This window comes from Danio rerio, chromosome 8 (genome assembly GCF_049306965.1).
Source record: "Danio rerio strain Tuebingen ecotype United States chromosome 8, GRCz12tu, whole genome shotgun sequence".
Taxonomy (NCBI): domain Eukaryota; kingdom Metazoa; phylum Chordata; class Actinopteri; order Cypriniformes; family Danionidae; genus Danio; species Danio rerio.
The window spans coordinates 15,422,592-15,439,488 of NC_133183.1; the positions used below are offsets into that span (position 1 = coordinate 15,422,592).

The 16,897-nt window shown below is 32.7% G+C and overlaps 2 protein-coding genes across 4 annotated transcripts in view; one reads left to right on the forward strand and one right to left on the reverse strand.

Annotated features, from left to right (window-relative positions):
* LOC100536757 (low-density lipoprotein receptor) overlaps window positions 1-14,740 on the reverse strand; it is a 35,597-nt gene extending 20,857 nt beyond the window's left edge. For all 3 annotated transcript variants that reach the window (XR_012384153.1, XM_021478380.3, XM_021478379.3), the window contains exons 1-5: window positions 14,624-14,740; window positions 9,036-9,401; window positions 6,259-6,378; window positions 4,629-4,754; window positions 2,672-2,843 (exon numbers count right to left, since the gene is read on the reverse strand). Coding sequence is in view for 2 of the 3 variants with exons in the window: in XM_021478380.3 (XP_021334055.3) it covers window positions 2,672-2,843; window positions 4,629-4,754; window positions 6,259-6,378; window positions 9,036-9,401; window positions 14,624-14,723 (884 nt within the window). In the remaining variant the exon portion in view is untranslated. The remainder of the gene's footprint in view (window positions 1-2,671; window positions 2,844-4,628; window positions 4,755-6,258; window positions 6,379-9,035; window positions 9,402-14,623) is intronic.
* LOC100002381 (novel protein similar to vertebrate pim oncogene family) overlaps window positions 1-16,897 on the forward strand; it is a 48,804-nt gene that overhangs the window by 16,504 nt on the left and 15,403 nt on the right. The window contains exon 2 of the mRNA XM_073910120.1: window positions 4,604-4,767. The gene's annotated coding sequence lies outside the window, so the exon portion shown is untranslated. The remainder of the gene's footprint in view (window positions 1-4,603; window positions 4,768-16,897) is intronic.

Consider the following 16,897-nt stretch of genomic DNA (forward strand, 5'->3'; position numbering starts at 1 on the left):
GTGTTTGGTCTTTGCTGAAGAGAATATAAGGCCTTGTTTTACGCTTTGCAGTGGATGGTTCTGAAAAAAGAGATCTAGATACTACTGGGGCCATGCAAATAATTAAAGGCTCAGTTCTCATTTATCGTATCCTCCGTTTTCTTTTCAATTGTCTCAGTTTTCCTTTTATCCTTCTACCTCTCCCTTCAGTTATCAGCTTCATATACTGAGTAAAGAAGAAAACTAGTTTTACTGGAAACTTAAACCAGTCACCTCAATGGCAAAATAGCCCAGTCATTCTTCATGCTCTAGAGTTACAAACATAACTATCTCCAATTTGGAGCAAAAAAAAAAAAAAAAACACATTTTAATTTGTATAACATTAATTCAATTCAGTGGGTGTTTTTTTTTTTTTTTTTTTTTAAGAAAGGTACTTTAAGTCTAAACAAATATGCATAAACGTATGACGATTCCCTAAGTATAAGCTATTAGTACATTTATAGTAGAGATATTGTCACAATATTTTGCCTCTGATATTTATATCACAACATCAGCGATTCCACGATATATCACAAATTATTAACAGCATGTTTTATAGAATTGAAAATATGTAAAACAAGTTCAGAGCTGTCAAACAAGCTTAAAATGCTGATTTAAAGAGAGCAGTTTGTGACTAAAAAGGTAAATGACACCGGTGTGTCCTAAGCTATGTTTCCATCCAAAAATGCGAATTAACTTTATGGGCAAAAGTGGATTATATAATAATATAAAATAAAGCAGCGTTTCCATCCAACGAGTCAAAGCGAACAATATCGTCACTTCCTGATTATCTGGCGTTAAATATCAACAGTAAAAACAGAATTTGCAATGGTATGAGAAGCTGCGTCAATCTTTTCTTTATTTAATAAATAATTTGTGCCTCAGAAGGCAATCCTGACATGCAGTGAATGTGCAGTAGCATTTGAAGGCATGAGACGCGGAGCACAGATGCTCTTGATTCTGGAGATCATTAATAATTTAATAACACTAATACTGAGATGGTAAAGGTGTTTTAGAATAACCAAAACAACATTTCAGATGTTTTACAATGTGCTCTGCCACATTATTATCATCACATGATCTCTTATAACAAAATTACATTATTTCTTTAATGTGTATACTGCAATTTGTTCAGTAAAAGTTTTTCCATCATAGTTTATGTGCATATTTTCTAATAAAAAAAAAGTTAATCCTACTCTGTTTTTATGTTGCACATTTTGCGCATCTTGCCGTTTCCTTCAACCGTTTTTGTTCATTCAATATCGATACTTGGTGCCAGAATATGAATAAAGTATCGTGTCCGAAAATATCACGATATATTGAGTCTCACCTGTAAAATCAGAAATTTGTAATAACCTGTGTGTGCTTTAAATGAAATCAATTCTATGTTATTTTATGTTTCTTTATCATTTGTTTTGCATTAATAATTTATAGCTTATAATTTATATAGCATTTATAGCTATATAATCATTTATAAATCTTAGATATTCGTTTAGTCATCCATTTATTTATTCATATTTTTAATTAATTTACGTTTATTGTTTATTATATTAATCATTTATTGATTTAATATATATATATATATTTCTTAAGTTGCGGTCAAACAGCACTTTTCTCCCCATAGACTTCCATTCATAAGCACACGAATGTGTCAGACCGGAAACGCAAGGTTGTGGGACAAGTTCCGCAGTTTGCTGCAAAGGAAAGTTCAAGCTTGGTGAACTCTGACCTGCGAAATCACATCACGTGACCGCGTGAGACCAATCAAGGATCAAAACATGACCTCTCTGGACAGAAATTTAAAATATGGACCAATCGCTCGCTTTTTTAAATGTCTAATCATCTTGTTTAATCCCACCCCTTTTCACAGCACTGTACGACAGAATTTTGCATGCACAAACTCTAGTGAGACTGCGGCATTATTGTTCTGCTTATAGTTTAGTCTTATAGTGACAATGTTTCATGAAATTATTCTCTCCACTGATATGAGGGTATGTGTCTAACTCGAAGTCTTTTGGCCTGATGTATAATAATGCATTTGTTATATTTGTGCTGTTCAGGTGAAGAACGAGAGCGCACCAAAACACAACTAAGATTATTCAATAAACCCTGCTCATTTATTACCATCACTTCTTCTCCTGCTTCTGCTCTTCTTTAGCTTCCTTCCACAGTCAACTCCTATATTGATGGTAGACCAAACTGTTAATTCAGTTAACTACTGGTTAACAGGTTTGGGTATTGGAAACTTTGCTCACTTGTTGTGCAGACACCTGGAGAAACTGGCATTTCCTGACAACATCTGGCATACGGGGCTGGATCTAATTTATCTGGAATGAAGAATGTGATCAAACACACCCCTTATTTATAGCTGTAACACAGACTTTACCTCCTCAATGGATATGGTCTCCAAATGAGGTTTCTGCAATGCAGTTCTATCAGCTTATAGTCTACAAACACACGCTGCCCACGAGGAAGTTCATAGTGTGAGAGACTAATGACACTAGTAGCAAACGCATTAATGCTTTTTAACCGCAATGAGGAACCATTGGCAAAAAAGATACATAATGTTGCTTTAAAGATTTTTTTTTTTTTTTAAAGCGGAAGTGCAAACAATAAGTGATGAATCAGACAAATGCTGGATCTTGCTTTGCACCTGTAGATGATGTCATTCTCTGGACTGCTCCAGTATAGTGTGTTGTGAGCATTCAGTGCAGAAACAGGTCCTGGTGAGAGTCTTTTATCTGTGATGTTTCTTTCCTCAGAGCCGCTGAGGTCCATCATTTTAATGCCCTCTTGAGTGCTGACCGCCACATGAGCAAGGCCACCTGCATGGAACCAACGGCACAATTACTGATGTTAATGCTAGCGATAGCAGAAATCGTTATTTACAAAACTTTCAAACATCTGAGCCAATTTCAATAATACAAATCAACAAATAATTCACTGGCTTAAATCGCTCAAATGTCAAAGGCTAGTGATGTCTGGAATGGTCAAATGGCTAGTGATGTGTGAATGGTGAATACAATAAATCACAAACTTACACACTACAATTTATTACCATTAAAATATCATTTGTACTATTTTATTATACTGTAGTGCAGTCAGAGGTGTTCAAACTCGATCCTGGAGAGCCACTGTCCTGCATTGTTTAACTGTTTAACTTTTTTCAACATACCTGCCTGAAAGTTTCTAGTATACCTAGAAAGAGTTTGATTAGCTGGTGTCGGTAGGTTTAATTGGAGTTGGAACTAAAACATGTGATACCGGCTCTCCAGGACTAAGTTTGCGCACCCCTGCTGTAGAGTATGGATTCTCAACTAGTGGGCCTCAGCAATCCTGCAGGTGGGCAGCGAGATTAAAATTAACTCTCAATATTATACTATAACTTTTGGATGTCATTATTAATATGACATTTTAAAATGATTGAAGTATTGCACTTTCTCCTGTTCTCTGGTTGTTTACTTCAAACTTGGCACAAAAACAGCCTGATGATCGCATCTGCAACTAGTACACGTCAGTCTGTCCATTCCCATCTATGCATGAAGTGAAAGTCTCTCTTTGTTAATTTTTTGTGAATTTAATATATCTGCATAGTTGTCCAAATAAATGTCCTATGATTGTTTTTTAATGGATGTGCACCTACACAGGAAGATCTAGCGAGGCTCAATGTTGTTTCTGCCATAGAATGTAAAATAAAGTTACATATGAGCTTCAGACGCGCTCTGACTGAGCTCTTCACTGTTCCTGTCAGCGATCTCCCAATAATATCCAGCTGCAAACTCAACCGCCATCAGATCAATGCATTTCACCAGATTTAGGGTGTTTTACTATATTTGTCTGTGTATTTTTGAATAGTAGATATTTAATAGTAGATATTCAATTAATCCAGTTTAAAGCAGAAGCTGGTCTTTTGGAATCTTCCTGTTAACCTGTGGTTCTCTTTGGATCGGTATATGTTTTTGAAAAAGATCTATAAAATTATATATGTATATAGTTATAATATATAGTATATATTATATAGTTTGTTTTATATATAATTAAATGGGCCTTCAAAAACTGATCAGCGAAGGAAGTGGGCCCCGAAGTGAAAAAGGTTGAAAACCCCTGCTGTAGAGCATGTTTTGATTTATGAAGAGCTTGATTCATCTGGCTAACATTAGAATAATAACTACAACTCTTCCTTTTTGTAAAACACATGCTAATAAAATGTTTACAAATGTATAAACATTTATGAAACAATTTACAGCATTAAATAAAAAGCATAAACATATTACAAGTCAGAAACATATTCATCATAGCATAAACATCCAGTCAAAAATTCATAAGTATCTGCAAACCAAAATCAGATTTTTATTTTTGTTTATTTATTAAATTAAATTTAATGAATTTGTTATACAACTAAACGGAAATATAAAAAAATGACAACCAAAAAAAAGTTAAAGGAAAAAAGAATAAAAGCTCATTTAAAACATTAATAAATACTTTTATACACTGTATAAATAATATTACATTAACACTAACCCAAATTTGCACACAAAACATTATCTTAGATATAAATAAAACAATATCTTGTGTGTCTTTACAGGACAATATTGAAATCTCCTTCTAACCTGTTGCCCTGCACTGTCCCGTCCCGGCGGTCAGCTGATATCCATCCTGACAGTCACAAACAACAGAGCCATTGGAATGGACACAAATCTGATCACACACGTCTGCGTCAAGACACTGGTCCACAACTGAAAGTGAAAAGTGAGTTTTTGAGGGAAATGGTAATACTAAAATATGAAAGAGAGCGATGATTATCATACTTTTTAAATAATAATCAAAGAGATGTTTCGTAATGGTTAAATTTTGGACAAAGGACAATGCACATTGCAAATCAGAAAAAAGATTAAAAAAGATGTTGATGATGATAATAATATTAATGATAATAATAAGAAGAAGAATTACTATTATTATTATTATTATTAATATCATCATCAACCTATTTCTGCAATGATTGGTTACATTGGGAATTGCAAACACTCTTTGATCAAACTTTATTTTAAGGTACAATTTTTACTTTTAGCCTCACGCCGCACACTGTAAGCATACAAAATGCGATTTCTCCATGTTTTACATTTCTGTACAGAGCGGTCATCTTTTGATTTTTGATTGGTCTCACACAGTCACATAACGTAATTTCGCAGGTCAGAGTCCACCAAGCTTGAATTTTGCAACACAGCGAACTTTGAAACTTGTCGCACAAGCTTGCGTATCCTCTCTGTCGCATTCAAATGTGTATATATGGAAGTCTATGAGGCGAAAAGTGCAGTGTGACTGCAGCTTTAGACTTTTAGCTCAATAGGTGTTGCATTGCTGCTTATTAATAGTGAGTGAGGTAGTAATTTGGATTTAGGTATTTTGTAGGTCTAGGGATGTAGAATAAGATCATACTTTATAAGTACTAATTCAAAGCCAAAATGGAAATAATAAGCAGGTAATAGGCCACTAGTTAATAGTGGGAAATCGAATCTAAACTAAAGTGTTACCCACTTTTTATGACACGTTTTCAAAAGTATATTTAAAAACGTTTAAATATGCAAATTCAGTCATATTTAAATATACACTAATTTTTTTTAGCATATTTAAGTTTTAAGGATTTAACAGAATGGATTTTAGGAATCTCTTTGTCATTCCAACTTTCAAAAAATACTGCCAAAAGCAAATAAAATCTTGTATATAAACAGGCGAATGATGTATGAAACCTTCAGAATACAGATATAAATGAAATTGTAGAGACTGATGTATAGAAGAGCTGATGAAGTGGAGATTAACAGCTCAATGCAGAAAAAAAAGGCCTTTAAAAATACAAATTTTAAATGAAACCTACAGGAATAAACTGATAAAGCGTGAAGCAGGTTTTCTTTTCTTCAAACTAAAAACAAGAACTCTATTAAAAGCCTAAAATCGCAAAACTGACAAGTACATGAAAAACAGTATTCCCGTTGAATAGTTAAATACACATTAATGGTGATTTTCAATTCAAATGTAACAGGTCAGCTCATGTTTAGATCATACGTGCTGAGAATACTACTTGTTTTAGTTCAGAAACCACCCTGTTCTGGGCACTGCTGTTCATGGAAAAAGGGCAATCATTGACTGTGAATGAAGAGCTTCCAAAGCAGCGTTTCTGCAGCAATGCTGTAATGTGTTTACATTGGATCATGTAATGTCATTACTAAGTTACCCATTGCTCACCCTCACAGTGTGTGTCCTGGACCAGCCTCATTCCTTTAGGACAGTCACATCTGAAGCCGAAAGGCAGATCGATACATGTGTGTGAACAGCCACCGTTATTGACCGCACATTCATTGTGATCTACATCATAAGAGAAAGAACAACAAAAGAGACAATGATCAAATAGATTCTTTAATAATGATACAAAGAATGTGCTTTTCATATACAGTTGAAGTCAGAATTATAAGCCCCCCTGTTAATTTTTTCCCCCAATTTCTGTTTAATGGAGAGCAGATTTTTTTTTCAACGCATTTCTAAACATAATAGTTTTAATAACTCATCTCTAATAACTGATTTATTTTATCTTTGCCATGATGACAGTAAATAATATTTGACTAGATATTTTTCAAGTGACATTTAAAGGCTTAACTAGGTTAATTAGGTTAACTAGGCAGGTTAGGGTAATTAGGCAAGTTATTATATAACGATGGTTTATAGACTATCGAAAAAATATAGCTTAAAGGGGCTAATAATTTTGACCTTAATATGGTTTTTAAAAAATTAAAATCTGCTTTTATCCTTGCCAAAATAAAACAAAAAAGACTTTCTTCAGAAGAAAAACATAATCAGACATACTGTGAAAAATTCCTTGCTCTGTTAAACATCATTTGGGAAATATTTTAAAAAAAGAAAAAAATTCTGACTTCAACTGTATCTCTCTCTCTCTCTCTCTCTCTCTCTCTCGTAGAGAAAGAGAGAGAGGAAAAGAGCGAGAGAGAGAGAGAGAGAGAGAGAGAGAGAGCATTAAAAGTGGTTTATAAATAAAGCACATTCTTTTTTTAATATATGTTTATTTATTATGTACAAGTTCATACAATGTAAGCAGTAAAATTAGAAATTAAAAATTTGAAAAGCTACAAAAAAACATTAATAGTTATGACAGAACAATAAACTACTAAAAATTAAAGCTAAAATAAAAGCAAAAGACAGAAAAAAATATTTAAAATGAATGATAAAATAGACAACCAAACCAATTTCAAATAATAATAAAATAAAATAAAAATATTAAATTATACATAAAGTTGCCAAAATTATCATCATATTAATATCATTTTATTAAGGTTCTATCTGTGTTCTGAATGATTTTGAGATATTGAGCTTCAAAGTTTTTTCATTCCATAGCATGTATGTGTGTAAAATTTGTTTTTTAAATAAAATTTTAAAATGTAAACAACTTATAACAAACATCCCATAATGTAAATGTAAGTTGTCATTTAATAAGAATATGTCAATAACTAAATTTTAACAAAAATGTCAGATAGAACCCTATAATTACAAGGTGGTGAGATATATATATATATATATATATATATATATATATATATATATATATATATATATATATATATATATATATATATATATATATATATATATACTAATTTCTGTTTAACAGAGAAAAAAAATTTTCATCAGATTTCTAAATATAATCGTTTTAATAACTCATCAGTTAAAAAATTATTTATTTTATCTTTGCCATGATGACAGTTAATAATATTTAACTAGATATTTTTTAACATTTTTTTACTAATATTTTTAACTAGACAGGTTAAGGTAATTTATTGTATAATGATGGTTTGTTCTGTAAACTATCAAAAAAAAGTTACCTTAAATTTAACTTTGATTATTTTGTCCTAAATTTTTTATTTATTTTTTTTTTAAATAAAAGCTTTTATTCTAGACAAATAAAACTTTCTTCAGAAGAAAAAATCAGAAATACTGTGATAATATCCTTGCCCTGTTAAACACAATTTGGGAAATTAAAAAAAAATAATAAAATAAAAAAGGCGGCTAATAATTCTGACTTCAACTGTTTGTGTGTGTGTATATACAGACAGATTTGTTACAATCTCTACAATCTTTTTCTCACAAGACACGTTTGTGTTTTTTTTTGTGTGTGTGTTGTAATTTTTAAATACTGTAATACATTGTTACTCACAATTTAGTTTCCTATTAATTAACTTTATATATATCAGAAATAATTCAAGCTAACATTTTAGAAGCGCAACTGTAGTCAATGCTCATAATTACAGAAAAGGTTATTTTAAACCCATATTTCACATTACAGCTACGTTACTGATCAAATAAACATCAGTGACAGCAGTGTGTTGCCATGAATGTGGATTTGGACTTGTTTGTATGTGTTTATTTATAATATTTTTTTTAAAAAAGCGTGACCATTGACTGCCAATATATTCAATTCAATTAAATTCAGCTTTATTTGTATAGCGCTTTTACAATGTAGATTGTGTCAAAGCAGCTTTACATAAATGGTCTTAATATACATCACAGATATAGCTAAAAACAGTTCACCCAAAACAGAAGATTCTGTCATTTACTGAACCAAAACATGTTTGGGATTCTTTTTTCTGTTGAACACACTTAAAAAAGTTATTTTGAAGAATGCTGGAAACCTGCATTAACCATTGCGTTTCACAGTAGGAAAACTAAATACAATGGAAGTCAATGATTACAGGTCTCCAGCATCTTACAAAATGACTTTTTTGAATGTGTTCAACAGAAAAAGGAAATTCATAAAGGTATGGAACCACTTGCGGGTGAGTAAATTTTCATTTATGAGTGAACTATCCTTTTAATAGTCTACCTAAGAGAAAGGTCGCCTACATTTTGGATAACCCATGGGTGAGTAAATTAACAGGAATGTAAATTTTGGTTAAACTATGACTTTAAAGTCCAAAAATAAAGAAAAAATGGCCTATTCCTTAAAAAAAACATACCACAGTCTTCTTCATCGCTGCCATCTTTACAGTCACTGGAGTGGTCACACCTCCATGAATTGGGCACACATTGTCCATTAGTGCATGTGAACTCTGAACGTGCACATGGCTGTGCTTGAGAAAATGATGTGCATGTGTCTAACTGTTCGTCTGCTCCATCAGCGCAGTCCGGCCTGCCATCACACACACTGCTGGAGGAAACACAGCTCTCTGACGCCACACAGTGGAAAGAGCCATTAGTGCAGTTCCAGCAGGAGATTTCATCGCTGCCATCTCCACAGTCATTCACAGCATCACAGCGCGAAGACAGAGATACACATCTGCTGTTCGCACACACAAACTGAAGCACGGTGCACTTTGGGAAACCTGTGGCAGATAAGAGAACAGCTCTTATTATTAGGAGTTCACTTTAAAGATGGATTTAGTTCACTTCCAGAATTAACATTTTCTGAAAATTTGCTCAGCACTTTGTCATCCAAAATGTACAGTTTAAAAAATAATATTACTTTTTTATGACTTTTTAGGAATAATATTTAAAAAATTGTTGTCATATAGTGGGTTTCTATCAGTGGTTGGACATTTACAAATTGCAGTTTTTTAAATCAGCAAGAGTATTAACTTCAACTGTTTAAAAAAAAAAAAAAGTCTGCAGGTTTGGAAAAGTCAGTGTTTTTAAACCGCCAAAATGTTTTTTGTTTGTTTGTTTTTTAGGACAACAGTATCTCCAGCAGAAAAGATATCTAAAGGTGCCGTTTTTAAATCATTTAAAATTCTCAAATGTGCGTTTTAAAACTAATGAAGATAACAGAAGTCTTCATTTAAATTATTTATCCAGAAATGTCTCCTGTTCCAAAATATTTTTATTTTAAATGTTTCTCAAAATAACACATATTGGTATCGGCTGGGTCTGAAATCACCTACTACTCAGTAGGCCCTGCATTTGAATTTGAATGTACTACTCGACCGATAGAACAGTACATTCTATACAGAAGTCTATGAATTCAGACATACTACTCAGCTTGCATACTGTTTTTAGCATACTATATAGTATGGAAAAATGTGATTTCGGACACAGTCATTGCGTTCAAAGCGAGAAAAGGTTTTGATTTTACCAAAGCATTTAATACATACATTTAAAACATACATTTTAGAGAAGTAATCACAATATTGGATATTTTTATCCAAAGTTATCATACCATTAGAATCTTATGCCGGCCCATGCCTAGTTTGAAATGATATATTGCCTGGGTCCGTTTTGTAAATTACAAGACAATGGCTTGGTAATAAAATGCCAGTACTTTTTTTATAGACTTTATTTTATGTGTGTGTGTATATATATATATATATATATATATATATATATATATATATATATATATATATATATATATATATATATATATATATAGCAATATATTGTTTCAAAACACTAAAATGTCAATGAAAGTCTTTTTTTAAACTGCAGAGTTAAAATTTCAAAATCAAGTTGACAGAGCAGAGATCAGGGTCCCATAATGCCATTAACAACCATAAATAAATGGCAATCCTGTGGCACAGGAAATATGGAACCAGTTAATTAAATATATCTTTTATGCACCTATAGCAAAATGATCAGTCATTTTTCTTAAAATATATGTACAGTTAAAGTCAGAATTATTTGCCCCCCTTTAAACCCCCTTTTTTTCTTTTTTTTTAAAATATTTTCCAAGTGATGTTTAACAGAGCAAGGACTTTTTACAGTATGCCTGATAATATTTTTTTCTTTTGGAGAAAGTCTTTTGTTTTATTTCGACTAGAATAAAAGCAGTTTTTAATTTTTTTATTTTAAAATTTTAAGGTAAAATGATTAGCCCCTTTAAGCTATATTTTTTTCAATAGTCTACAGAACAAATCATTGTAATACAATAACTTGCCTAATTATCCTAAACTACCTAGTTAACCTAATTAACCTAGTTAAACCTTTAAATGCCACTTTAAGCTGTATAGAATTGTCTTGAAAAATAAATAGTCAAATATTATTTACTGTCATCATGGCAAAGATAAAATAAATCAGTAATTAGAAATGAGTTATTAAAACTATTATGTTGAGAAATGTGTTAAATAAATCTTATTTCTGTTAAACAGAAATTGGGGAAAACATAAACAGGGGGGCTATTAATTCAGGGGGTGTGGGGGGATTTGGGGGGTAATAAATCTGACTTCAACTGTATATATGTATTTTTTTTAACCACAAAAGTTTGCACCCCAGATGTAGTGTCAAACGAGTTTGTTGCCCTGCATGCTTTCCTTCATTTTTTTTTTTTTTTTGATTGAAGAGAAATAAATATCTTGTATGAGTAAATTATCGAACCATTTATTCTGAATGTGAACTAATGCTTTAACCTAAGTGTGAAATGTTGCTACTTGACCATAAAAAATTACAATAATTAAGATATTATGGTATATAATATAAAAATAATAAACAGTCAGTTCATAATTATGAGGTGGAAATACCATGAAATGTTGCATGTCGCAAGTCATGGTGCTACTTAAATAAACATAATCATTAAAAAAATACAACACTGAATGTAAGAGCAGGTTTTAAGCTTACGCATGACTAACATACTTGAGCAGTAATCTTACTATACATACAGTTGAAGTCAGAATTATTAAACCCCTGGCCTGAATTACAAACCACCCTGTATATTTCCACCAATTTCAGTTTAACAGAAGGATTATCAACACATTTCTAAACATAACAGGTTTAATAACTGATTATAACCCAAGACAGACTATACAGGTACTAAAACTATATTGTGCAAGCTATTGTGCAAAAGAGGTATTTAAAGGGTCACGAAACACCAAAACACATTTTTTTTTTAATGTTGACAGTCATATACGTGTCCCACGCTGCAATAAACACTATTAAGACACATATATTTCACATAGAAAAGTGAAAATTGGTTGTTTTTGCAATATTTCGAGCAAATTCATTCTTCCGGTTTGAAACTTATTTTTGAAGCTGCGTCACACCGATTAGGTTCTTGCGTGTATTCCAGCGTGTAGACTGGCTGTCTCTACCTGGGAGTACTTGGTGACATCTCTGAGTGGGCTGCATTCATTCATGAGAAAGACTTGGCTCAAACCAATCAGCGCACTCTATTGTGTATGTGGTGCAACTTAATTAATATGCAACTTAATTAAAAGATATTAATTAATCAATCGAAGACTGTTTGTACCTGTACAGTGTTCAGACGGCAGAGAGACACCACATTGTGTTGTCAAAACAAGTGGAAGAAGAAGAATTGTTTGACACAAGTTGTCAGTGTTGCTTTTATTATTTGCTGCATCAAAGGTTTTGTTTTTATTTTCCCGCTATGAGAGGGCAGCTGAACTCACGTGTAGATTACAGTGCACGCGACACTCAACCTAAATATGTGTCTAAGGAAAATTGTTTACCAGAGAACTTTTCTCATCTGGAAATGGTAAAATTCGGAATTGCTGCTTGTCTCCTTTTAAAAAAGATGCGGATCTAGTTGGTGTTGATTGTCCTGTCTCTACAGATTTGGTAAGTGTGCGATCAGTGATCTTTGTTCGTTTATTCAGAGGCAAAGTTAGTTCGTGTCATCAGCAGTACTCTTTCAGTGTTTAAAGACGGACCTTGGTCGAAATTATTTCTAAGTTACTAAGTTTACCGTACGTTAGTATAGCTACAATATTATGACTGAAAAATCTGCTGTAAATGTTGCTCTCCGAGTGTAAACATGCAAACACCGCAATCAAACTATTATCGTCGTGTAGGATTTTCGACAGGAATAACACACACGGCTTTCTGATGCTACCTTCCTTCCTTCGCCGTGTGGTATCAAACATTGCATTAAAAATACTCGCTTCCAGCAATTCCTCTGAACAAATATCTCGTTTGTCACAAGAGGCATAAATGAAATTTTTGAATGAAAGTGCCAAATTGCAGTTAAAGTCCACCATTTAATAATTTGTCAAATAATTGGATTACTGATGTCTATGTAGGGTAGTTGTTCATTAAATAGTATCAAACTTAAGTGTTTACATTTAAAAGTCCAAAAGAAAAAACATCATTAAATTATGTATTTCAATAATATTTTGATTATATTTTATAATTAAATTATATTTTACATTTTGCATTAATCAGTGCTCGATTAATGTTCAGTAGTCAGTTTATCCAATAGCTCCTACCAAGGATGGTAAGTTCACCCACTAGCTCAGATCAATTTACTCCTAACATGGGGCAAATTGAACCACATGACCACTTTTTTAGTATGCCATATTTATTATTTACTTACAAAAATAATAATAATAATTATATATATATATATATATATATATATATATATATATATATATATATATATATATATATATATATATATATAACATTGACTGCTCAATAAAAAGCCTGACTATAAACAATAGCTTAATAATACATTTATAAAGTGCATTTTAAATGTATATAATTTAGTTTAAAATGAAATGTATTATTTTTTGCCTGAAAAGACTTTTAATGCTATATTTATTCTGACATTTTTAACCATATGATCACTTAAAATACCAAATCACACTATTATCTGGGCTTTTTTTAGAATGCTGTATTTTTAAAACGCTTTGTCCTGTGAGCATAATCATAATTTGAATTAAAAGGAAACCTCCAGAAATTAAGTTAAATGCTTTCATTGCACTTCTGCCTCTTTTTTTCCTTATAGACAACACAAGTAAAATGGCTCATCTTACCTGACTCTCCCCTTTCAAATGAAACAGTGTCAAATTCAGTATTAGCAGCGAGGACAATGTTTGAAAACTTTACTGAAGCAGTGTTTACACAGCAATTTTTTTAGACATTTTCTGGTCCAGGCAGGCAGTTAAAAAAACATCATAAAAAAGGATTTAATAAGATTTACTCAGATCTAGCCAGAACAAAGCCAAGACCTAAATCCTTACTGAGCACCTCTATGATGGAATCTGAAAAGTTCATTAGGAACAGAAATGCCTTTCTGATTTGCAGATTTAAAGCTTGATCATGTTTTCTGCCGTAAAAGCTCCCATACTGGTTGATATCTAGACATTGTTACTTGTTTTTCCATTGATTACCCCATTGTTTAAACTAATAAACCCCAAATTTAAAGTGACAAGTTCAATTTCAAAACATTTGACGATTTCATCCCTAACTGGAAATATATCTTACAAAGTTTCAAGCGCCACTGTAAATACAGTAATCATTTATGTAAAGAGCGCACGTGGAAGATCCTGACGCAACGCCAAGGACAACCCGCGCGAGCTTTTATAATGCAAAATGAAACACTGACACTCTACTTAATCCGCTGTATAATAAGGGTGTATGCGCTTGATAGTAACTCAGTCTGTAATTACATCTTTATAATGCGCGAGGAAAATCGAAACATAAAGCCCCTGCAAGTTTGACAGCTGCATGTTCGCGATCCAATCAGATGGCGTGACCGCGCAGCGCGCAACCTGAGGTCCAATGGGAAAGTTTGAACACTGGCGATTCACTCCGACACATCAAACACGTGCATTTATTTTCCTCCGTCCACGCAGATTTACAAGCATTCACTCACCTTCCGTTAAAGGTAAACACGACACTCCTGTCCACAGCAGTAGAAATGCACCAAGGTGTTCCATGCCTTGCTCGGCGTCCTCTAAGGTACGCGCGCGCATGTGTGTCGCAAGGCACTGACGTAATTTCCGCACTACAGAAAATGTAGTCCCCCCAATAGTTTTGGGATCGTGATATAAGAATGATATAAGAGTGTCATTTCATAAAAGTCAGAGTATGAAACCAAATAGATATTTCGAAGATATATTTTTTACTCATTGCAAATGAGTGCAAATTGTCTGCAAGGGTGGATTTAGTGATTTTGGGGCCCTGAGCATTCCAGCCATGGAGCTCGTTAGTTCAAAAATTCACACTTTGTACTATAATTTTTATTATTATTATTGTTGTTTTTCTTATATCATTTGATCTCATTTTCTACATTTTATCTTAATGCTAAATAATAATAATAACATGTAAAGCACTTTTTAAAACTTTTGAAGCGAATTGTTTACTTAAGATGACTTCACAACTAAAAATAATAAATGAAAAGTTTCGTTTTTAAAACAAAATCTTTACTGATCTGACTGCTGGACTGCTCCATGATTGAAGGCGGGGGATCCTCACTGTACAAAATTCTAGGTATTTATTTGGAGGCCCTCAGATTTCCTGGGACCCTAAGTGGCCGCTTACCTTGCTTATAAGTTAAATCTGCCCCTGCCTGTATGATTTATACCAGTGGTTCTCAATCTGTGGTATGTGTACCACTAGTGGTACGCGGGCTTCCTTCTAGTGGTACACAGAGGAATGAAATATGTCATGTACATGCTACATATATTTTAAAATTTATTAAAAAACATGTATATAATATGCCATATATGACATATAGCCTATATTTAAGGCTAATCTGCCACGTTTTTTTTAATGTGCAGAGTTGTAGCTGCTTCACTGGGCCTACTACGCTACTGTATTTCAATACTACTCATTTTGGTGGTACTTGGAGAGACAATTTTTTTCTGAGGTGGTACTTGATGAAAAAAGTTTGAGAACCACTGATTTATACGTATGCAACCTTTCAACATTTTTGCACTGTTTTTTACAACAGAATATTGTTTAGTGATATATTGCACATATTTTGATTCATGCACCGCTCCCCCTCTCTTCTTTTGTTTAATATTCATATATATTAATTTTCCTTTAGTCCCATTATTCATCAGGGGTTGCCACAGCAGAATGAACTGCCAACTTATCCAGCATATGTTTTACACAGCGTATGCCCTTCCAGCTGCAACTCATTACTGGGTAACATCTATACACACTCATTTACACACATACACTACGGACAATTTAGTTTATTCAATTCACCTGTACCGCATGTCTTTGGACTGTGGGGGAAACGCAGAAGCACCCGGAGAAAACCCACGCTAACACGGGGAAAACATGCAAACTATACACAGAAATGCCAACTGAGACTTGATGAATTGTGCATTCATTTGCTTTATTTAATTCTCTTCATTTCCCCTTTTATGTCTGAATCCTCAGTTTTCCCCAGAGATTATTAAATAACTTTATAGTACTTAAACGTATGTATGTATGTATGTATGTATGTATGTATGTATGTATGTATGTATGTATGTATAATACTTAATATGCAATATCATAATTGTGCAAAGTCTGAAAGCATTAATATTCATACATTCATGTTTTTTTAAACCAATGCTGCATTTATTGAGTCAAACAGTCACACGTTTACAAAACAGTAAACCCATTTGCATGTGAATATATTTTTAAAGATGTTAAATTTTTTAAATGTGTTATTCCTGTGCTTCAAACTTGAAAAATCAGCATCATGTTTGCAGTCTTAAGTGTAATCAATATGGTGCTTAAGAAAATGTATTTATTTATTTTTTCTATGCTAAATAAAATGTGCTGCTACTATGATGTGCCGTATAGGATTTAAATCAATCTTTGCTTATCAACACATACATAAAAAACGTGTATATACACCTATTAATTACTTGAATATACACCTATACTACTGGATGTTCAAAACAACATGGATGAAACTTGTGTATATACATATAAACTTGACGCATGAATACACCCACATACACACGCACATACATATAAACTCGATCCTCACATAAACACCCACATTAACACACGCACATACATATAAACTTGCTGCATGCAAACACACCTATACACACTCGCATATACATATAAACTCGATTCTCGCATAAATACCCACATTTACATGCACATACATATAAACTCGCAGCATGCAAACACACCTACA